This window comes from Crocodylus siamensis, chromosome 2, assembly GCF_052110815.1.
Source record: "Crocodylus siamensis isolate JL-2025a chromosome 2, ASM5211081v1, whole genome shotgun sequence".
Taxonomy (NCBI): domain Eukaryota; kingdom Metazoa; phylum Chordata; order Crocodylia; family Crocodylidae; genus Crocodylus; species Crocodylus siamensis.
The window spans coordinates 188,271,068-188,294,515 of record NC_143396.1 but is presented as its reverse complement, the minus strand read 5'-3'; the positions used below and the strand labels follow the sequence as shown (position 1 = coordinate 188,294,515).

The window sequence follows — 23,448 nt, the reverse complement described above, 5'->3', positions numbered from 1 at the left end:
TGAAAACTGAAATGCCAATGCTTTCTCTGCTAATTCAAAACAATAAAATTATCTATGCATTTTTTTTAATATTCACCTACTAGATATCAAAGCAAAATTCAAACAACGTTACTTTAAATACAAACTAGTGTATAGTCTAAAGATATAAGCATAATCATTGCCACCGATTTACAGGGTTTTTAGAGCATGTATTTTTCTAGTTTGTTCTCTCCAGGAGGAACACCACACACAAAAATAAAGACTGTAGAAGAGTAATCAGAAAATTAAAAGGCACCTTAAAGTTTATTAGGACAGACTGTGGCAGCCTTTTAACAACTGTGGGCCAAATTAATGTAGCTCAACCCCAGGATGGGCTGCCACTTATGACCCTGCTGCTGCCACTTCCCTTGTGAGCAAATCCCACTGCCACCATGCGCTAAAACACGTCCTTTGCTACTGAAAGCCACTGCAGGGAAGATGGAATCCTTATGGGCCAGATCTGGCTCAGAGGCCATAGGTTACTGTCCTTATTTTTAAGAAAGTCTTCACATTCCAGTGAAGAACTCTGCCCCAGTTATTCTCCTGAGTGGGTAGCGGGGATTTTTGAACATATAAAATACATTTCTGCAAATATAATTAAATATTATATACCACAGGAATAACATTTGCAGCCATATCTGGAAACCGAACGCTACAGGAATGCAATGTCCGAACAAGCAGCTGCCTGTATTTGTCAGTATCTTCATGTTCTGTTACATTGTTTGTTTTGATCACTTCTTTCTTCAGAACAATCACCAGCTGTAAGATAGAGCCAGTGAGTTTCAATTAATCCATATGCTTCACTGACAAAAAACACAGGAATTAAAGCACTAAAAACACATATTTTACCTCTTCTACATTTCTGGATGACACAAGATCCAGAGCTAACTGAAGGGTTTTTTTACGCACTTCTAAGTCTGGTGTACTCAGCACTCTCAATATGTCCATAACCAGGTCCTGAAATGAATAGATATACCTTTACTTTGATTAAATACACACACATTTTACGATTTTTTTTTAAAAAAAAGTACTAAATCACCAAACAGCACTGCCTCCCCACTTTACCCCTCCACAATCTGCCATGTGCCACACACAGAGGCTGCCTATGCCACAGTTGGTCACGCCTGCCCTACAGTGCCATCCTGCCCTGCCTTCCATCTGACTTCACACTAACACAGCTAACTTCCTTTCTTTTCATGGATAAAACTAAACAGTGCCTTTCCTGCAGGCTGCACCACTCAAGTTTTCAAACAAATCAGCATTTATTACCGTCAGTTCTCAAGTGGTTAAATAGAATTAGTAGATCTAAACATGAAATGCTGGTAGGATGCCTTCTATAAATACATGAAAAAAATATTTTCAAAAGCATAGTTCATCTTTTTTATATATAAAGGTAAAACAAAACTTAAAATAGGCTTGCCAAAGGGAAAACAAGCAATCTGCTTACTTGTAACACCCGTTCATGAGCGGGATGCTCCTTCAGTTCAACCAAGCGGTCCAAGACAATAAGCTTCACATTGTTATCACTTTCTTTAATAATCAAATCAATATAGCATTGAGCTGCTGCCTATAAAAGAATGGAAGCAATATTTCAAAAAAGAAAAGAACACCCTATACTGAAAAAGAACACCAACTCCTGTGGGAAATCCAGTCAAGAAATACATTAAAAATGTGAGCATCTGTTTTAAATAACCTATAAAAAAAGCTGCTGAATACTTGTTTATGACTTAATTGCTAGAATTGCCTTATTCATTAAGGTCTCATCTAATTTATACATTACCAATAGCCTTTTGCATGTTCTAAAATGCAATTTTAGCTACTGAGTAATGAGGCTGATCAAAAATATCCATTTTTACTTTTTAGTATAGCACCAAGTTCCAGAGGCAATGGTGAGGCAGAATGTTCAAATAAGTTACACCTGTTCTTCCAGCTCAGAAAAGTCATCTCACCAGCACCGTCTGTATTCATGCTAAAAATGTCCCAGGCTAGAAACAGGGTCTGCTTCTATGGTTCAAATAAAACATAAGCAACAGTACAGTGGTGAGGAAGCAAATCAACTTTTCAGAGTATACTTTTGTTATGTTAATAAAAAATGCATTAAAATTCATATGGCTACGAGTATGAGGGCCTGATCTAAAAACTGTGAACAGAAGGACTGCCATTCATGCTTTGGGTCAAACTTTATATGTATACCACGGATAATTAAACTAAATCAAAAAACAAAATTTTAGCATACCTAAATACAGTTTTAAATTTCACAACTTCTAACTACAGTATTGGATACAGCCAAATAACCACACTGGAGTAAAGAAAATTTCAAAAAAGAATACTCCATCTGACTTTGAAACTACCATTTCAAGTACTTGTGACCTGTTTCTTTAATCCTGGATTTTACTGAATAAGCTTCTGTGTGAGTTTAGTGTTTACATCATGTCAGATCAACAGCCCTGGGTACTACAATTGTCTGTTTATCAATGAGAGACAAATAAGGGTCAGCACTAATATACAATTGCATTAACTTCCCCCCCCACACTATATTATTCAAACCTTCCACGCTGAATTAAAACACACTTTCATCCTGTTTCTAAAAGGATACAGGATCATAAGAAAGTCAGGCTGGAAGGGACCTCACAAGGTCATCTAATCTAGCCCCATGGTCAAGGCAGAATCATTTCTGAAGAAGCCATCCCAGCTAAGTGCCTGTCCAACTTACTCCTGAAGTTTTCTAGGGATGGAGATTCCACAAATTCTCTAGGTAGCTTGTTCCAATACTTGACTGCCCTCATAGTCAGAAAGTTGCTCCTAATCTCCAACCCAAGTTCACTCTGCTGCCCCTTAAGGTTATTGCTCCTGTCCTGTCCCATATGGCCACAGAGAAAAGCCCACCTTCATTCTCACTATAATCCTTAAGCCTGTGCGAAGCAGCTAGTATTTGCTTCAGATTCAGCCAATTCAGGAGACAGTGATTTGCTTCAATGATTCGAATCACTGGCCTGAATCAATTCAACCAAAGCTGATTTGGAGACTCGGCTGCTACCGAATCTCTGAATTGAACAGGCCCCATCCCTGCCCGCTCTCCCAGGTCCATCAATGGCAGCCCTGCCTGGCTCCAGCACTTAAAAAAATAAAGCCCCGCACTCACTGGCTCCTGCCAGGCGGGAGGTGGGGGGACAATCCCCGTTGTCCTCCACTGCCCTGTGCTGTGTGGGGGGGCTCTGCTACAAGACCCCAGAAGTCCCGATGGCTGCTGCAGCAGCTGGTGAGTGCAGGGCGTTTGTTTATTTTTTCTAAATATAAAGTGCCAGGGCACTGGGGCTGGGCAGGGCAACCAGGGGTGGGAGAGGTGGCTGAGAGTGCAGGCGGGGACTGGGGTATGTTCACGGGGGCTGAGGGAGCAGGCAGGGAATGGGGCTTCATGGGGGTCCCCCCACCCATGGTCCCCACCCCACAACCCCCTTCCCACCCCCTGCTTAGTGGCACAAAGTACGGGTACAGCTCCCTGCGGTGGCGAGTGGGAACTGCCTGAATTGCCAAATCAAAATCAGAGGCTTCAAATCAATTCAGACCTATTAGTGCCCCGATTCAATTCGGATTTGGCCTCTGAATTGGGCCAAATCTCCTCCGAGTCAAATCAGCAACCAAAGCTTCGCACGGCCCTAATAATCACCCTTCAAGTATTTGGAGACTGTCATCAAATCCCACCCTCAGTCTTCTCTTCTGCAGACTAAATAAACCTAGTTCTTACAGCCTTTCATCATAAGTCTAGCTTCCTAGCCCCTAATCATTCCTGTCGCTCTGCGCTGGACTCTCTCCAATTTGTCCATATCCTTCTTGAAATGCAGGACCCCAAAATGGACACAGTACATCAGGTAAAGTTTCACCAGTGCCTAACAGAGCGGGAAAAGTCTTATTGGTAAGAGAGAGTGGCTTCATTTTTGACTAGTTAGGTATTCTGATGCCCTGTTAAAACACATGAAAAAGAATGCAAATTAATAGCAACCACTGCATGCTATTCTTGTATACATCCACCAGCAACTGGATGGGCAACACCACTTGTTTTCTACATACCAAAAAACAGTAAGGAGTCCTAATGTGTTTTTCTGTTGACCAGTACAAAAGGAGAGGTTGATAAGAAAGCTGCACCCTGTCTAGCAAAAACCAGTTAATGACAAAGAATTTTAACCTTTTAGGCACTACAGATTAAAAATTTTCAGATTATATTACAAACCAATACTGTCAATGTAACATGCAGAAGGCTTATTAAAATGTTCAGTGGTATCATAAATTCACTCCAATACCTTGATTGCTGTAGGTGCACTGGAAAGCGTAACCAACGTGCCTGCCGCTTCATATTTTACTGCAGGACTAGATGACTGCAGTAAATTATAGATACAGCGAATAAATCGAGCTCTTTCTGATGGATTAGCATGACAGACCTGGAGGAGAAAGTCAAGAGATGAAAAGTATATTAAAAGAAAGTGAAAAGCTGTACACCAATAGCCAACATCAGCCCATTTCAGATGCCAGTGAAAAACATGGCCGATCTAGTTTAAGGATAAAAGACCTCATCCCAGGCAAACTGGGCAATACAAAATTAGATAGTATTCAATTTCAGTATTCAATTTCAAATTTAAAAAGTCTGTATATCCTATTGAGACGGCGCACTCAATATGTAAAAGAGTTAGAATATCACAAGCCAGAATATTTACTGACAGTCCAGGATACAGCAAGACAGATGCTGTATATTTTTTTTTGCCTTATCAACACCACAATTAATCCATTGTTTTTAAGAGAAATTATCTCCAGTTCTAGTCACAAAGGAGTAATTTCCAACAGGGGCTAACTGGTCACTTAAGATAAAAGTTCCAGTTATGAACCATCTTACTATACCGAACAGTTTAAAATGCAGTTATCAATTTTGTGTAAAATCGCACTATTTCCTTTTCCCTTTACCTTGTAAATTAGTTCAACTATAACCAACTGAAGAATGTCACCAAATGTCTGGACTTGGTCAATGCAAGTACTCAAATAATCCAAAGCTCGATCCTACAAAAATAATAATAAAAAGCTTCTCAGATAAAGCAAAGGAATCTGACAAAAATAATAATACAAACATAAATGTTAAAATCATCACTCCACAACTAACAAAAAGTCTCTCTCTCAATTCAGCCTGCAGTTTTCAAATAGCCTACAAGACTAATAAAAATATATAAAATACATGTTAAGAACAAATTTATCCATTTAGTCCATAAAGATCATTGATTTTACCCAATTTTTTCCTCGTTTTTGCCACTGGTAAGACAAATGAAGTGAAACATTGAAACATCACTGCTACATAACACTGAAACATTACTGCTACATAACAAGCATTCGGTTTTTGAACAAATGAGACACAGAAACTGCAGTCTGGCTTCAGAAGGTTATCAGTTTTTCAATTAATGATAACAGTTACAAAAAAAAAAAAGTAGGCCATAGGCAAGTTTTCAGTTTTGCCAGACCTTCATGGGCCAAAAAACCCTCTCTTTCTTTCTTGCTCTCTCTGGATGTCAATGCACCTTCCTTCCAAACAAGCCAATTGTATTGCTGGCAAATGGAGATCTATTAAAGCCTTTATTAAAGCAGTAGCCAATTGCCCAGTAAGAATAAAAGGGGGGCGGGGAGGAGGGGTCTGAGATGGAGTGCGGCCACCTAACGCCCCATGCTGCCACTGTTCAGCCTCTTGCGGGGAGTGGGATAGTGCACAAGGTGCCCTGGCATGGCTTCAGAATCATGGTGGCGCTCTCCCATGCTTGGAGCACTCTGACTGCTTCCATCAGCCAATCAGAATGTGAATAAAGCGTTACAGACAGACTTAGGCTTTTATAATATTAGAATTGCCAAATATTTAAGAAGCTCTCAAATCACTGGATGCCCATATCCAAATACTTATTCATAACTTAAATTAGTTGTAAGTTTGCAGTTTTCAGGCTAAAGTCTTTCATAGAATAAAGTTCTGAAAAATTCCCAAGAACATAGATCAATGGGCTCAATAAAGCTTGCTAAGAGTGAAGAAGTTTTAGACATATTACACCATTTCCTCCAAGACTGGCAGTCCATTCCTATCACCTGACAAACTACGTTGTAGCCAACTAATGTTTATGCCTCTCTGAAACAGTCCTTAAGGCACTGCTCTGCCCTACCTCCTGCCTGCCTATACAAAAGTACCTTAATAGTTTAAACCATTAACAAATCATGCAACAGATCAATTATTTAATTGCTGTTCAAATACAGAGCCACAAGAGGCAAAGGCAATCAATATTACCTGATCTGCATGAATCAGCATCATGAATGCATTTCTTTTGCAGCTTGCATCTTTTTCATTCACCAGGAAATCATGGATCAGTTCCGGAGCATCAGGAATAAGATGTTCAAAGTTTCTTTTTTAAAACATTGGGAAAAAGTTAAAGACATGGCTATCCTCTATTTATCTTGATTAATCAATCTTAACAAATACCCAAAACAAGCCATTCAAATAGGATGAATCTTTGTTTTTTGTTCAAAACCCTATGTGCATTTATGATAAAGAAGTGAATGAATGTATGGAATATACACACTCATATTTGCTGAATTAATACCTTGCATCCGGGCTGCAAGGCAAAGCTGACTATGTCACATGTTCAAAATTAAAGTGCCATACAAACCACCATTACCTATGGAACATCTTCACAGCTAGTTGAACATATGGCATGTTACAATTTACTGCATGATTAACAAGCTAATCAAGTGATAAATATAATGTCTTCCAGAGGCTAATAATGGCTTGAGCCCTATGTTTCCAAAGGACTGAGTGAATTACTGTACTTACCTGTAAATTGTGTAGATTGCAAGTACTGCATTTCTGCGCACATAGCTGTGACGATGTTCCAAACATGCACGAATAGCTGGCATCAAAGGCTCTAACAATTCTGCTTCTTTCAGCTTACACAAAAAACGAAGCGTGGAGCCTCGGATAAATTCGTTAGGGTGCTGAAGATCCTGGAGTAAGAAAGTAAAGCATTAACATCTTCTGGAATATTCAGTGTTGCTATTACACTGTTTTCCTGCTGCTGTTAATAGTCACTCAGAACAAGAGCTAAAATGACTGGCGGGAGGGAGTGGGGGGGGATAGATAAATAAAAACCTTTTTAATTAAACTCTGTAATTAAACTACTTTCTCTTCAAACAAAGAAGAATATTTTACCTACCAACCAAAAAAAAAAAAAAACAGTTACCAGAACAAAAACAGTGTCCTTCAAGATTAAACACCCACATTTGCTCTGCCAGTGAGGTCTGCCCACACTGCCCATTGATTAACTTATCAAATAGGCACTCTTGTGTTTTCTCCCACACTAACCTTTGCATGGGAAAAACTCCCCACAGTTCTCCCCAAAACTACTTTTTTGTAAATTCATTCCCAGGCGTATATGAAGGTGCACATTACAATCTCTAAACCACTAAATTGCTTGGGACACAACTATCCTAAAGATAACTTCTTCCCCTTATGTGAGTCTACCTATCCTCAGAGATGCCACCAAAAGAGACAAACTGGGTTGGTCCTCATTTCTGAAATTCAACACCAGCTGGAAAGCAGATAGCATGAGATATCTTCGTTTAGTCATGGTAGCGAATGAAAATGCTGGAGTTCACTTGAGCAACTGGTTTTCTAGTTGGTAGTTTCCTTTATTCTGAACCATTCAAATACAGTGGTTATGAAGGTAAAGTAGACCATTCACTCATTATTTATAACAAATGTGTGGTTAACTTGATATCCTTCGTATATAGATTGCTCAAATGTGTCAATGATGGATCTTCACACAAGTGGAAACAAAAGGTTTACCTTTCTATATGCATCACACACAAGGATCATTTCTTGCAACAGTCTGCCATCTGGAGTGGTTTTGGGAACTATCTCCCAAAAGACTAAAAGCAATTTCTTGATAGTATGATCTTGAAGTGGCAGTACAAAGCGTATAATGGTCATCAGGAGTCCAGGGAGTTTTTCACCATTCAGGATCATAATAATTACTTTCTTCAAGGCCTCTGTTTTGGACTTTACATCGCCTTTTTCTAGAAGAGGGATGGGAAAGAGGGGAGAGAGAAAATGAGGAGTTCTAGTCAAAATAAAGCACAGCCACCAAAAGAGGATAAAGGAAACCTTCATTCCCACAAGTAATCTAACAGAAATTTCTATCCTAAATGCTAACAAACCTAAACCTCTCTCCTCAGAACAATGCCCTGTGGCATACTAATACATCTGTACTCCTAAAAGAATAGAAAAGGAGAATAGATGCATTAAATAAAGCTTCAATTTCAATTTTGTTGAAATTCAGTTAATTCCACTTTACTAATTTAACAAAAATATTTTATTACTGATAAGCAGCATTTCATACCAAGATGTCCCATGGTGTTACAGACCTTCTAACATTGCTCTTATATCCTTAGTATTTATTTCAATGATGCGAATAGCAATATAAAATGACCTACAAATAAGAACAAATCTGAAGTCTCCAATACAGCTAATATCTTACCAAATCTCTCTAAGCATAAATATGTTCTGTGCAAATAATAGAAAAACAGACTTCCCAGACAGATAGGCATACCATAATGACAAGAGCTACGTCAAGAATATCATTAATCATACAAAAACAGGGCTGGAACTTGGAGATCATCTACTCCAATCCCCTGCTCAAAGCAGGATCATCCCTACCTAAACCCTTTCAGACAAATGCTTTTCTAACCTATATTAAAAATATTCCAAGGAGAAGGATTCCACAATGTCTCTATGTTCCCATGTTTACCCACCCTTATAATTAGCACATTCTAATATCCAACCTAAATTTGCCTCATTACATCTTGTCCTGTTGCCTGTGGCCAGAGATAATAATGTTATCATCCTCCTTATACCAACTCTTTAGGTATTTAAAGACTTATCAAATCCCTCAAATATTGTCTTCAAATTAAATACTGCCAGTCTTCCCACTTTCTTCCCGTAAGTAGTTTTCCAATCATTCCTGCCAATCTTTAGAGGACTCTTTCCAATCCAAGTACACCTTTCTTGAAGTTCAATGCCCAAAACACATACCTCATAGTTATGTTACAACAGTTTGGGCCTGATACGCTGCTGGGGGCATTGAGGGGCAGGTCAAGTCCCCCACGGTGAAGGAGTTGGGCTGGGGCAGGGGCAGGGGCAGGCACTGCACAGCTGGGCAGAGTGGGAGATGGAACCATGAGCAGCTCATTCAGGGGACGTGGGTGGGGGCAGCTCCTGCTTGCTGTGTGCATCTGCGCAGGGCGAGGGTGGCCTGCTGCTGTGGACTGGGGCTGAGACGGCACTGGGCTCTGAGTGGGCAGCAGTAGTGCTGGGAGGGGAGCTATGGGGGTGGCTGCAGCCACCCCGAAATTCACCATAGCCCTGGCTCCCAGCATCACTGCTACCCTGAGCACAGCCATGGCCCAACCCCTGCTGGGAAGAGCCCGGCGCCACCCTGGCCCCAGCCCACTTTCACCCTGCATACACAGATACAGGAATGCCCCCATGTCCTCCTGGGGTATGTGCAGTGGTGGGAGCTGCCCACCCCCCCACAGACAAGCAGCTCGTGACTCTGTCCCCCACTCCACCCCAGCTGTGCAGCACCTGCCCCAGCCCCAGCCCCACTCCGTCCCTCACCACGAGGGCTTCGATCCGTCCCCCCCTCACTTCCCTCACAACAGACTTGCCAGCCGGACCCTACTGCTCTCCACACTGCCCGGCTGTGCTTCTGGCTGCCTGCATGCTGCACTACAGCTGTGTACATGCACAGGGCATTTATCAACCACATCAGTCAAAAAAAGTTGCACCTTTACTAATTTTTCTCAATCATTCTGCATACCCCTATAACCTATTTAAGTACCTCTAGGTGTATGTGTACCCCTGGTTGACAAACCCTGCCATATGCTACTGGCCTTCTTTGCAACTAGAGCACACTTGAGTCACACTCAGCTCACAGGTCCTTTTCTGCCGTACTGAGGCTCTGTCGGTCACTCCCCAGTTTTATATCTGGGGGTGATCGCACTTGTCTTTATTTTTATAGTCTATCAATTTTGAACCAATTCATTCTGAATCCTCATCTTATCCTTCATAGTGCTGGGAATTCTATCCAGCATGGTGTCATCTGTAGATTTGCTGTGTACTCAATTCTCATCTACCAGTGAATACCTGAATATGATTAATAAATATACTGAAGTGCTGCTAACACAAAATAGTGAACAGAGAAACTCATCTCCAATTTCAAAACCAACTTTTTTACTTTTCAATATAATATTAATGCTTCATTTCTTTAAAAGTTTTATATTTTACAAAAACAAATATTAGAGAAAAGATTAGACTATTACAAGAAAAAAAATGTCAGTTCAAAGAAAACTGACTAGCCTTCCATCCATAAAATAGATTACTTACCTAGGTCATTTTTTAAGCTGATTTCAGATGGTGGTTCTGAATCCATGGGAACATTAATCAACGTATAGCATACATTCTCTGCAGCCGTCATTTTTCTTGGTTACAGAAGTTGTTAACAGAAGAACTATTTTTGATAAATGTCAGAGTCTAGAAAAACAAACTGAAATAAATGCAACCTGTTAAGAAAACTTAATAGATAACATAAAAGTATCTTTTAAAAACATATTCAAAATCCCTCCTCCATGAAGAGCACAATATCCATGCAATTAACAAAAATATTAGAATGTTTCACAATAAATCATTAAAACATGTATGGAAAACCCCCCAGAATAAGAAGCAAAAACTACATAAAGCAATTCTGTTCATTGCTTAAATGTTAATGCAGCAAAGTTTTATAAGGCCTAGTGGATTGAGAAGAGTTGTAAAGCACTCCGAAATCTTCACAAGTGTTTTAAGTGAAAACAAGTGCAAGCCTTTTCATAGCAAACAACATAAATGACAATTAAGAGTACAAAAGGATTTCCTTGGCCTTTGTTTAATGAAAGGCTTATAGTACTCTGCTATTGGGTGAACATCTCATGCTATTATACACTTTAAAATACAGATTTACAAAAACCCCTAGGTAAAGAGTACATTTCAGATATGCAATTTTTAACTTCCTACAGCCAACTTTCAAATCAAGCTATTTTCAAAATTAATTTATTACGTTTGATCTCTACTCATAAGTTCCTTCAACAAGTGATATTAACTGAACATTACAAAATATTGAAAACCAGCAGTTCCTATCTTAATAACGAGAACCACCACTTAAGCAAAACATCACTGCGTAAAATGCTTGCACTTGTTTTATATATTTATTTTTAATAGGGGCTAATGAAAAGGACTATTATTAAACCAAAAATGCTCTGGTCTGAGAGAGACTATCCAACAAATATGATGACTTTCATAAAAGTTTTAGCATCCATTACACATTCCTTAATCCCAATTTAAGGCGGTTTTCACTTCAGAGTTAGCAAGAGTTACTTGTAACATACCTCCTCTGAACTTAGCAAGTACCGAATGAGATCAGACAGTACAAAACAGCCTTTGAGCTTTGGAGAGAGATTAAATAGCAGACAAGCTCTATTATAACTCAAGGAGTAGCATGTTTCTCCTAACAGGACAGTCATTTGATTAAAAAAACACCATCACACTCAAAGTTAGGATTTGCATGTGTGGATGAAATAAGGCAGGTATAAAACTCAGGTCAAAACTCAAATTAATTCTAGAGTGAAAACAAGTCCTAAAGTTACTCTTAAAAAAAAGTTTTAAATACTCATGTCATCTTTAAAAAATTGCAATTTACTTATGACCATTTTTAGTAATAGTAGGTTAGAGTCCTATTGTAGCCATGATGACACAGGAAATGTGGTCTGGTGATCTCTTTTACTGGACCAATGGTATACATTGTAGTTGGTCACAGAATGACCTGTGAAAGGGCACTTTGGGCCCAATAGCTTCTCTAACATTTCTCCTATTGATCCAATAACAGGTCACCAAAAAAGGCCAACTGCTTTCACATTTTTAAAAATGACAATTCAGTCACCTCGCCAATCACATGAACCCTCTATCCCCAGTCATCACCATAGACCATGCTTCAAGTTCCTGCAGCTAGCTGCTTCACCCCTAATACAGAGATGTATGAGAAGAGACCAGAGTAGCTAGATCTTAACTTTTATTAACTTATCTTGGATTTCAACTACAGCTCCCTCCCACCATTTTTATAGGCAAAGGTCCACAGAACCTAGTAATCCTGGGCACACCATTTCCAAGTTATACAGGGCATCACACTTGGGATACAGAATTGGGGAGGGAGTGGTAAATGGCTTCCCTCACTAAGAGTGAGATGTGAAAGACTCTGAACCAGAGAATGCTCCCAGTCAAAGTCCTGCCTTGATAAGACTCCCTAAGAGATGGGAAGAACTAGTGCACTTCCCCAAAGAACAAAATCTTTATCTTCAATTTCTATATGGGAAGGCAAGGAGATGGTAAGAGGAGAAGGCTGAAACTATCTCTTGTTAGCACCAGCAAAGGCATTCTTTCCAAGGGAAGCAAACTGCCTGGCCCTCCACCAGGCCAATCCTATCATGTATTAACTTAAATAAAATCCCCAAGATGTTGATTTTAATAAGTGCTTGAAACTAGTCACATTGAACCATGCTCCTTTAAAAACAACCCCAAAGTTAACCTGCAGGAAGCATTACTCCAAGAGGTCCTGGGCTCCATTTGCTACTGACTTTCAGAACTATGTACAGAACCATTAGAACGGTCAGAACCTGTTATGCAACTATTTGGTGGTGAAGAGAAGTGTGAAAAGGGGACCATCTTTGGTTACTTCTGTGTGGAACTTCAGGTTCTGAACTGCATTAGGTCTGAACAGCTTCCCAAATCTGCATCAGAAGCATATGCCATCCATCTGCATTACCCCATGCCCCAAGGAGCTCAACTCTTAGACCATGTCCCAAGTGGCACACCTTGTGCTGGGGCTACTTGTCCTTGAGGAACACCCATGTCATGCATGCTTTTGTGTGCAGCAGGTTACCCTAGATGAAGCAGAGGAAGTTGGGGCCAGCAACTACCCTGGCCCCAGCAGCCTTACCTCAGGTCCTGGGGGCATCAAGGATCTCCAACCGCAGCACTTCTGCAGCACGGAGCTTGGCCAGTAACCCGTGTGGCTTCAGCTGATCAGGTTTTAGGTGGTACATGCTGCTGTCACATGTACCACCCTGCTTTTTTTGAGCATGGGTTCTTTTGACCCCAGGATCTCCTGGGGTCAAGCAAAACCCACCACACTACAAGCTAGGAGTCCAGGGAACACCTAAACATGCAGTGTGTGGTGGTGCCACAGATGCATGCCACATTTCTGTGGTCCTCTGGATGCAGCCTTAAAATTTATAAGTTTTGAAACTGGAAGTATAGCGCTCACATGGACGAGAAGCTTCATGTGTTGTGCAAGCAGCATTCATAATTTGTATGGCCTCTAAAACAGTCCTGCTGCTGGTTCTAATTCTTCAATCTCCGAGAGCCACACAAGCCTTAGGGCACCCTCCATTAGGTTTTATAAGATCCTTTGTTACCATCTTTCCAAGTTAACACTGCTATATGAACTAGGCTCCTACCATTTAACAAAACCATTCCCCTAAAGTTTCTACTGTTAATGGTGAATGGGCAATGATTCTTCCTCCTTTATTTGGCTTCAAAACTGAAAACAAAGCAGTCCCCTGCACAGTTGGGGAACTCTTTGTTTTACACATACCTGTCACTACATTACTATATCACGCATCCGAAAACATTACCCCTGAACTATAGAGCTGCACCACCAGGTGAAAGACACAGAATAAACATCCTTCATCACAAGACACAACTCATTATAAAATTTGTGCTGATACCAGTTTAAACAAAGCAAAAAAGCAAAAGACTTCCTCCACCCCTTTCACGAGCTGTTCCCAAGAACAATTTTCCTAACTATTCAGGTGCTCTAGCAAGAAATATCGCATCTACCCAAAGATACTCGTCTGTTCTACAATTCAGCCCCTTTCTAAATGACAATACGTTTATGAAAACGTACGACAACCCCCGGGGTCAATCTCTGCAAAAAATGAAATCACTGTGGCTCAAAACCTGCATCGGCGTTTCCCAAACTCTTTCGCCCCCTTGAGCTCCCCAGCTCTTTGTTGCCAACAGAAAATTAACACAGCGGTGTTCCCGTCGCAAAGCAGCCCTGCAGGCCGCGGCGGGTCGGGCGTGCCTCCAGGCCGCGGCTCTGACGGGACACATCGGCTGTCTCCCGTTTGCCCCCGCGGCTCCTAGGGGACCCACACGGCCGAGGTCACCCCTGCCCCAGCCGCCCCGCGCGGCAGCCGCTGCGGCCCAGCCCGGCCCTTGCGGCGCGGTACCTGCCTTCCGCGGCGGGACTCCGGCCCGGCCCCGCTGCCCGCTCCGGCTGACGTGGAACGGCCTCCCCCGGGCAGGCCACATCGAGCCTACGGCGGCCCTCACAGGACACGCCTCCTCCGAGCGGCTCACAGAACAACTCCGCCTCGCACACGGGGGAGGGGGGAGGAAGTACGCATGCGCCTTGCGTGTTCGTTCTGTCTTGTTCTGGGCCCCACAGGCAGGGTGGGGAAGGGGAAGAGGGAGTGGGAACATAACGCATGCGCTCTCTGAAGTCAGTCTGTCTCGTTCTGGGCTGAGCAGGCGCTGGGAGGGGAGGGAAAGCGAAGAGGTAGTACGGCGCAGGCGCCCTGCGTGCCGAACAGGTGCTTTTTCTGTCGCCTCAAGATTCTGAGTAGACACGTTGTTGCCCGGAGCCGCCTCGCGTGGGGCGGGAGGGGGAGCGCGGGGTTCCCGCGGCTCAGGCTCTGGGCATCTCCTTCCCTCGCTCCACCGCGGCTCCTGCATGGTGGCTGCCGGGGAGAGAGCTCTGCCCTGGGAAGGCTGCTCGGGGCACAGCAGGGTGGTTCTATGAGGCTGAAAAGAGAACAGAGAAGCTGGGATGTGTGAGAGCGCTCCCTTGTAAAGAGGAGAGGCTGAGGGAGGGGGCCTCATTTAGTTTGCAGAAGAGGAGACTGAGTGGGGATTTAATAGCAGCCTGAAGGGTGGTTCTAAAGAGGATGGAGCTGGACTGTTCTCAGTGGTGGGAGATGACAGAACAGGGAGCAATGGTCTCAAGTTGCAGCAAGGGAAGTTTATGTTAGATATCAGGAAGAATTTTCTCACTAGGAAGGTAGTAAAACGCTGGAACAGGTTACCCAGAAGGGTGGAATCTCTATCCGTGGAGGTTTTTAAAGACCTGTATAGAGAAAGCTTTGGCTGGGATGATCTAGTTGGTGGTTGTCCTGCTTGGAGCAGAGGGTTGGACTAAATCAGTGGTTCTCAACCGTTTTTGTACCAGGACTCATAGATGACCAGTCCTGGCCCAGTGCCCTTCACTTGCAGCCCACTGTCCCCAGCCCTGCAGTGTGTGGGGCATGGGAGGACCCCCAGCAGGCTGGGTCTTTGCCAGTCTGCAATAGAAAAGCCACAGTTTCCCACATTTTTCTCCCTTAAAGGAGAATCCATGTTTAAAGTTCAAGAACCAAATGTCATTGGTCTGTCCCTGGGAAAATACTATAAAAATTATCAAAGAGCGTATTTGTGAAAGCCCAGCAGGCAAAGCGATGCTGAAAGGAAACCAGCATGGGTTCCTTGCAGGTAGATCCTGCCTGACGAACCTTATAGCCTTTTATGACCAAGTCACACACTGCCTTGACACAGGAGTGGAGGCTGATGTTATCTGCCTGGATTTTAGGAAGGCCTTTGACACAGTTTCATATCCTATTCTCATAGGGAAGCTAGCAGGCTGTAGAGTGGACGCCTACACAGTCAGGTGGGTGGCTAACTGGCTTAGGGACTGCACCCAGAGAATGGTGGTGGATAGGTCATTTAAACCTGGAAGGAAGTGGGCAATGGGGTCCCACAGGGTTCAGTCATTGGGCCAGTATTTAACATCTTCATCAGCAATTTGGATGAGGGTGTGTTGAGCACCCTTTCTGAGATCACAGATGACACCAAGTTACAGGGCAAAGTTAATACACCGGAGGGCAGGGAGCAGATACAGCCTGACCTGGACAGGTTAGATCAATGGGTGGAACGAAATAGGATGAAATTCAACAAAGATAAATTTAAGGTATTCCACCTAGGAAGGAGGAATCCCCAGCACACCTACAGGTTGGGGGATGACCTCAGTAGCTCAGAGGCTGAGAGAGATCTTGGAGTCATAGTTGACTCCAAGATGAACATGAGCTGGCAGTGCAATGAGGCCATCAACAAAGCTAATTGCACCTTGTCATGTGTAAGCAGATGCACGACCAACAGATTGAGGGAGGTTGTGCTTCCCCTCTATGCAGCATTAGTCAAGCTGCAGTTGGAGTACTGTGTCCAGTTTTGGGTGCTGCACTTCAAGAGGGACACGGAGGATCTGGAAAGGGCTCAGAGGAGGGCATGATTAGTGGTCTCCGTGAAAGACCGTACGAAGAGGGGGTTGGACATGATCCATTGGGTCCCTTCCGATTCTAGAATCTATGAAAGTTTGTTGATCTGTTTTCAAAGTTTGTATGCAAGCCTTTCATATATTGTGACCCATGGCTTGAGAAACACTAGACTAGATGACCCCTTGAGGTCCCTTCCAACCCTCATTTTCTATGATTGGCCCAGTCATGTAGTTCAGTAGCATGCGTGTGTCCTGATTTTAATTGTGTTTGTAACCATAAGAATTTTTAAAAAGGTTTTATAGGTAACCCGCAGTTTACCTCTGCCCTAGGCAGCTTCCCGCTGAGTGTGATGATGGAGTGAATTTGACTCTTAGGCCCTGGCCACACAGGCATGGTAGGTATGATTGTGGGATCCAGAATCAGACCCTTTCATTTTTTTTGTGGGTACAGCAGGTATTTCAGGCTCCTTGTCCTCTGGCAGGTAGCTAGTTCCTGTGCTGGGAGCAGCTGAAGGGGGCTCCCAGCTATAGGAGTGCATCATGCACTGGGTTGTGAGCTGTCAGCTGATCCCAGCTCCCAGCCACGGAGTTGCATCATGTGCTCCTGGGGTTGTGAGCTGTCAGTAGATCTGAGCCCCACAATCAGTTTTTACATTTTTTATGTAGCAACTTTGTGGCTTATTCCTTGTTTCATCACACCGTTAATTGCATTAAAGTGGGTAACAACTTGAAATGCGATTAACTGGTCAATTACATTTTAAGCTTAATGTATGCCATGGGCCTTAGGATGTGTTTTAGGATGGGAAGCTGCCTGGAATAATCAACGATCAATGGAAGTTGAATTGTGTATTTCTCACTCTTTTTCTGAGTTGTAAAAGCAGTTTCCCTGTTCCTTGCTGCTACACCAGCAACAGGGCACAAAAGAGATGTTTAACTTGGTACATGCTTTCAGACATTCTGACATTGAAAACTATCTTCTATATAGGGACAGGTTAACAGGGTGATGGTATTGTGCATTGTTCCCACCTGTGATCTACAGCGCTACCGGCTACAATGCCTGGAGGCCTGCTGACCATCTGGGTAATCCAGCACAGTTGCTTCTCAAGGCTTTTAGTTTGTGTTGGGTGTGGGGGATGCCCACTCTAAAAGTGTGAAGACTCTTCACCATGCCCCACTATTTGGAGTCAGCATCTTGCTTCTTCCCCTAACATTACAGTGAAGTTGCAGTTGTGATGGTCCAGGAACTGTGCAAGAGGCAAGCATTCCTAAGGGGTGGTATCTTTTATTGGCCCCAACGGCCTGCTTGAGGGAGCTTTGGACAATCTTCCTTCACATTATTCCAAAATTGTTGCCTTTTTTAAATTGTGCAGTATTCTGCAACCAATAGAGCATATCCACTGAATTATTTTGGGGGGTGACTGACACAGATTTTGTCCCACACTCCTAGCTTAGCTGTACTCCTTAGTCAGTGCAATGTACATAGCACATAGAACTGAAGCGCTGTGATGTGGCACCGCATTGCTTGAATCCTAGGTTGCTTCAAGAGTCCCCTGGTCAGAGATGTTTCATTTTGAGTTGTTTGAGGCGGATTTTGTCTCAGTTCCAACCCAACTCAGCTCCTTATTCGGTGCAATATACACAGCACAAAGGCCGGAGGAGCTGTCAGGTGACACCACATCACCTGCAAATCCAGCTTTGGGTCAGGCAGCATGCTATCCACGCATCTTCAGGAGATAGTGCTTCCCCCCCGCCCCCCAGTGAGAGAGACATTGTTTGCGGTGACCCAAGACAGATTTTGCCCCACAATCTCAGCCTAACTCATCATCTTATTCAGCACAACGTACATAGGACACAGGCGTAGAGAACTTTCCTATGGCACTATGTCGCAAAAACCAAGCTTCAGGTCCAGCAGCACCTTTACTCATTTTTCTTCAGGGCTGCCTCTTGATTGTAGTGGTTTCTTATATTGTGTCCCATTACATGCGTATGTAGTTAATATAACTTTTAATTTCTATGGATGATGACTGGAGTACTTGATAAATTAGATTTTTATTAGCAAATACATGTATTTGGTGAACTATAGTACTTTATCTTATCTCATTCATTGCCAACAAATTTAAAATTGTTGAAAGCAAAACTTTGAAAAAGGAACTGGGATTTGTAAATAAGGAACCATAAACCAGGAACCAACTTTAGTACTCTGCTTCCTTTTTTCACCATTCTCCAATTCAATTTGGTTCCAATTCTTTTCGACTGCCCATTTGTTGGACTAGGAAACATTTAATGTGTTCCCTTCTAGTGTGCCCACTTCCCCCCACATCTTAGTTTAATCAGCAAATTTGAACAGGGTGCTTTTTACCCCCTCGTCCAAATCGCTGATGAAGATGTTGAACAGTGCGGGCCCGAAGACCGAGCCCTGCGGAACCCCACTGCCCATGTCCTTCCAGGCTAAGAAGGACCCATCCACCACCACCCTCTGGGTGCGGCCCTCCAGCCAGTTGGCGACCCATTTGACTGTGTGGGTGTCTACACCACAACCCCCCAGTTTCTTAATGAGAACGGGGTGAGAGACAGTGTCAAAAGCCTTCTGGAAGTCCAGGAAGACTATATCCACTGCTACCCCTGCGTCTAATGATCTGGTGATCTGATCATAAAAGGCCACCAGGTTGGTCTGACAGGACCTGCCACTGATGAACCCGTGTTGGTTGCCCCTACGCATGACCTCCCCTGCTGGCCCCTCCTGGATGTGTGCCAGCATAATTTTCTCGAACAGCTTGCCTAGGATCGAGGTAAGACTAACTGGCCTATAGTTTCCTGGGTCCTCCTTCCTCCCTTTTTTGAAGATGGGAACCACATTGGCCCTCTTCCAGTCCTCTGGCACCACACCAGAGCACCATGAGTGCTCATAAAGCCGTGCCAGGGGTCCTGCAATGACCTTGGCCAATTCCTTAAGAACTCTAGGGTGGAGATCGTCCAGGCTGGCTGACTTGAATACATCCAGCCCCTCCAGAAGCTCCCTAAACTCCTATTTAGTTGGTCTAATAAAAGATATCACATTTACCCAAAGAACCTTGTCTTACTTTATTTATGCATTTATTGAAACATTAACAGAAGACACCAAACTACATGAAATTTGAGACTTGCGCTAAGGGCATATTATTTGTCAGCTCTGATTTTCTTCAGTAGTTGTCATAGCTTTGATTTTTGGAATATTAATCAGGATGCCATGTCTGTTTCCTGCCACAGGTACTCTTTGCAGTAGATCTTTCAGTTCTTCCTGGCTAGTGATAATCAGAACAAAGTCATCGATATATTTCAAATTAGTAAGCCTTCAGCCTCCAAATCCCAGACCCCCTTCAAGTCCTGGTAGTGGTACACAATCACTTGTGCATAGACATAGAAAATGCAGACCTGACAAACTTCGTCTACTTGGAACTATTCTGATTTCAATCCAGCAACTCTGACTATGGTTTTCTGGCTTCCATACAGTTTATGCAGCAGCTCCATCAAGTGTGGTAAGAAACCCATCTCAAGCATGCATAGGCATAGCATTGTGTGTCCTAGTGAACCAAAAAATACAGTATAGAAGTTGACAGGACATACAAAACTTGTCCAAACTCCCTAGTCTTAACAGGATTTTGCTTGCATGAGATACTAATGCAATCATATAATAGTTTGATCGTTCCTTTGGACTGCCTTTTTTCAATATTTTTCCTTTTTCATAAGTTTAGTAAGACCATGCACAAAAGAAAAATTATACAAGTTAGATTTTCATGTTCAACTGGAAAAAGTTATTTCTAGTTGTATGAAGTACTAAGGCAAAAAACAGATAAATCACAAACTACTGCATAAAATCAACATGATATTATTAAGAAAGCATCTGGAAATCAGCATTAAACTGTCAAACCTAACATTACCACCTACTGCAAAGGGCAGCAGAATTCTAGGGCCCTCAGTCCAGAGCTTGCAACTTTGAGCTCTCCTGGGGACAAAGATTTGTAGCCCCATCTGCCTGCTCTTACCATCACTGCAGATACCCAGCTTCTCTGCAGCAATGGTTAGAGAGCAGTAGGAAGAGTTGATGAGGAAGGGCTGTGGAAGCAACAGGTGGGTTGGTGCAACCGTGTTCTTGATCCTTCATAGTACCCCAGGTTGCAAGCCAGACCCAGTAGGCTGTCAGCCCTTAGTCCACTGAATTCTTGTTTTCTGGTGCTTTCTGATGATGACGGATCGAGTTTATACATTTGCCACCAAAAACTGCAGATTTTCTTCTTTAAAGGAAAAAAAACTCAGGAAACCACCAGTTTCCCCTTGCAGGCTATCAGGGAGCACCACATGCATACCTGGCTGCCACATGCATGTGTGTATTGTGGTGGACAGCAGCTCCCTCCAGTTAAGTTTGGGGGAGAGGCAGGTGATCTCTGGAGAGGCAGGGAGGCACAGGTGATGAATAGGGGGGATAGGGGGAACATGTGCCCCCCCAAGCTTTCTGCACCCAGAGCAGGACACGGGGCTGCAACCAGGCTAGTCCAGCTCCAGGCAAGAGCCACCTGTACATTGTAGTTCTACTAAATGTACTGCAATATCTCTCTACAGTCTACTATATCCTCCTTTAAGCCAAGTTTTAAAAGTCATGTATTTTTAATGCAAATTACAGGTTACAATTTAATGTAAATTACAAGATAGGGCATGGTCCCTGGGGCCATCCTAATAACGTTTTTGCAGTAGAGTGTGGCAACAGAGGAGAGGAGGCAGACCAAATTCATGTTGCTTATTGCACGATGGACGGAGCATCGTTGTGAAGTGCAAAATATCTTTGAAGTTGCATTTGAATTTTAGTCGACTTCCTAGAATGTATGCTTACTAGCAGCTGGTATCACTGAAAATAGACTTCATTAGCAATCTACAAGATGGCAGTCCAGCACTAGGAACTGTAAGCCACTTACTTCTTTGATTGCTGGCTAATCAAACTAATACTGGAAGAGGGCCAACGTGGTCCCCATCTTCAAAAAAGGCAGGAAGGTGGACCCGGGAAACTAGGCCGGTTAGTCTTACCTCGATCCTAGGCAAGCTGTTCGAGAAAATTATGCTAGCACACATCCAGGAGGGGCCAGCAGGGGACTGCATGCTTAGGGGCAACCAACACGGGTTCATCAGTGGCAGGTCCTGTCAGACCAACCTGGTGGCCTTTTACGATCAGATCAGCAGATCATTAGACGCAGGGGTAGCAGTGGATATAGTCTTCCTGGACTTCCGGAAGGCTTTTGACACTGTCTCTCACCCCGTTCTCATTAAGAAACTGGGGGGCTGTGGTGTAGACACCCACGCGGTCAAATGGGTCACCAACTGGCTGGAGGGCCGCACCCAGAGGGTGGTGGTGGATGGGTCCTTCTCAGCCTGGAAGGACGTGGGCAGTGGGGTTCCACAGGGCTCAGTCCTCAGGCCCGCACTGTTCAACATCTTCATGAGTGATTTGGATGAGGGGCTAAAAAGCACCCTGTTCAAATTTGCTGATGACACGAAGATGTGGGGGGACGTGGGCACACTGGAAGGATGCAACAGGCTACAATCAGACCTAGACAGGTTACAACGGTGGGCGGACGAGACTAGGATGGGTTTCAACACAGACAAGTGCAAGGTGATGCACCTCGGGAGGAACAACTGGCACATCTACAGGTTAGGGAACTCCCCTCTTGTCAGCACAGAGGCGGAAAGGGATCTGGGGGTCATCACTGACTCCAAGATGAACATGGGCTGGCAGTGTGGGGAGGCAGTAAGGAAGGCCAATCGCACCTTGTCATGCATCCACAGATGCATCTCGAGCAGGTCCAAAGAGGTGATCCTCCCCCTCTATGCGGCACTGGTCAGGCCACAGCTGGAGTATTGCATCCAGTTCTGGGCGCCACACTTCAAGACGGATGTCGACAGCATGGAGAGGGTCCAGAGGAGGGCCACTCGTATGATCAGGGGACAACAGGGCAGGCCCTATGAGGTGAAGCTATGGGACCTGAACCTGTTCAGCCTCCAAAAGAGAAGGCTGAGGGGGGATCTAGTGGCCTGTTATAAACTAGTCAGGGGGGATCAGCAGGCATTGGGGGAGTCACTGTTCCCCGAGCACTGCCAGGAGTGACCAGGAATAATGGTCACAAGCTGGCAGAGGGTAGGTTTAGGTTAGATATCAGGAGGCGCTACTTCACAGTCAGGGTGGCTAGGGTCTGGAACCAGCTTCCAAGAGAAGTGGTGCAGACTCCTACCCTGGGGGTGTTTAAGAGGAGGTTAGATGCACATCTTGCTGGGGTCATTTGACCCCAGTACTCTTTCCTGCCATGGCAGGGGGTCGGACTAGATGACCTGCTCAGGTCCCTTCTGACCCTAGAAACTATGGAACTATACCATTCAATAGCAATATCTAGACAGAAGGCATGGCAGGATGGGCACCTTGGAGGCTATCTTGTTCAGAGAGGCATCCGATGAAGCAAGCCTATGAGCCTATGAGAGCTCGTGCTTCTCTTAACTGGTCCCTAAGATGCCACTCTGCTCTACCTTCTGCCTAACCACAGATTAACATGGCTAACGGTCTCCTCATAAAATGCCTAGTGTTGAAAAGATTTATGGAACGTCAGTAAGAAAAGCTCTTGCAAAGCTGATTTAACATTGAAAAATCTTAAAGTATTTAGAAGGTAGTTCAAATTCTATGGCATTCAACATAAACCCAAACTGTGGCTGTATTGAAGAGTGAATGTGCGCTCCATAGCAGACTGAGGCCCATAAAGTGTCTACAGTTGTTAATGGGCAATGCAGAGACAGGAAATCTCAGGAGACAGGTAATGGGAGAGTTTTGTACATTTCCATCATCAGCTCCTTTCAGCCCTATTAGTGCCTGAAAGCTCTTACCCAGCTGGTGGCTGTTTGATGGCTCTTGAGAAATGAATTGATTCAGTGCAATTCTAAATGGGCAGAGATCCAC

General features: G+C 43.7%; 1 protein-coding gene across 3 annotated transcripts in view; it reads right to left on the bottom strand.

Annotated features, from left to right (window-relative positions):
• Window positions 1–14,565, bottom strand: part of COPB1 (coat protein complex I subunit beta 1) — a 30,518-nt gene extending 15,953 nt beyond the window's left edge. The window contains exons 1-10 of one of the 3 annotated variants that reach the window (XM_090032628.1): window positions 14,411–14,565; window positions 10,472–10,631; window positions 7,874–8,103; window positions 6,863–7,032; window positions 6,320–6,434; window positions 4,972–5,064; window positions 4,317–4,454; window positions 1,466–1,585; window positions 868–975; window positions 631–777 (exon numbers count right to left, since the gene is read on the bottom strand). In XM_090032628.1, coding sequence (XP_089888754.1) covers window positions 631–777; window positions 868–975; window positions 1,466–1,585; window positions 4,317–4,454; window positions 4,972–5,064; window positions 6,320–6,434; window positions 6,863–7,032; window positions 7,874–8,103; window positions 10,472–10,562 — 1,212 coding nt within the window. In that variant the 5' untranslated portion in view covers window positions 10,563–10,631; window positions 14,411–14,565. Of the gene's footprint in view, window positions 1–630; window positions 778–867; window positions 976–1,465; window positions 1,586–4,316; window positions 4,455–4,971; window positions 5,065–6,319; window positions 6,435–6,862; window positions 7,033–7,873; window positions 8,104–10,471; window positions 10,632–13,109; window positions 14,366–14,406 lie in introns of those variants that run through there. The other 2 variants (XM_090032629.1, XM_090032630.1) reach the window with 2 other exon arrangements.
• Window positions 14,566–23,448: the final 8,883 nt, after the last annotated feature.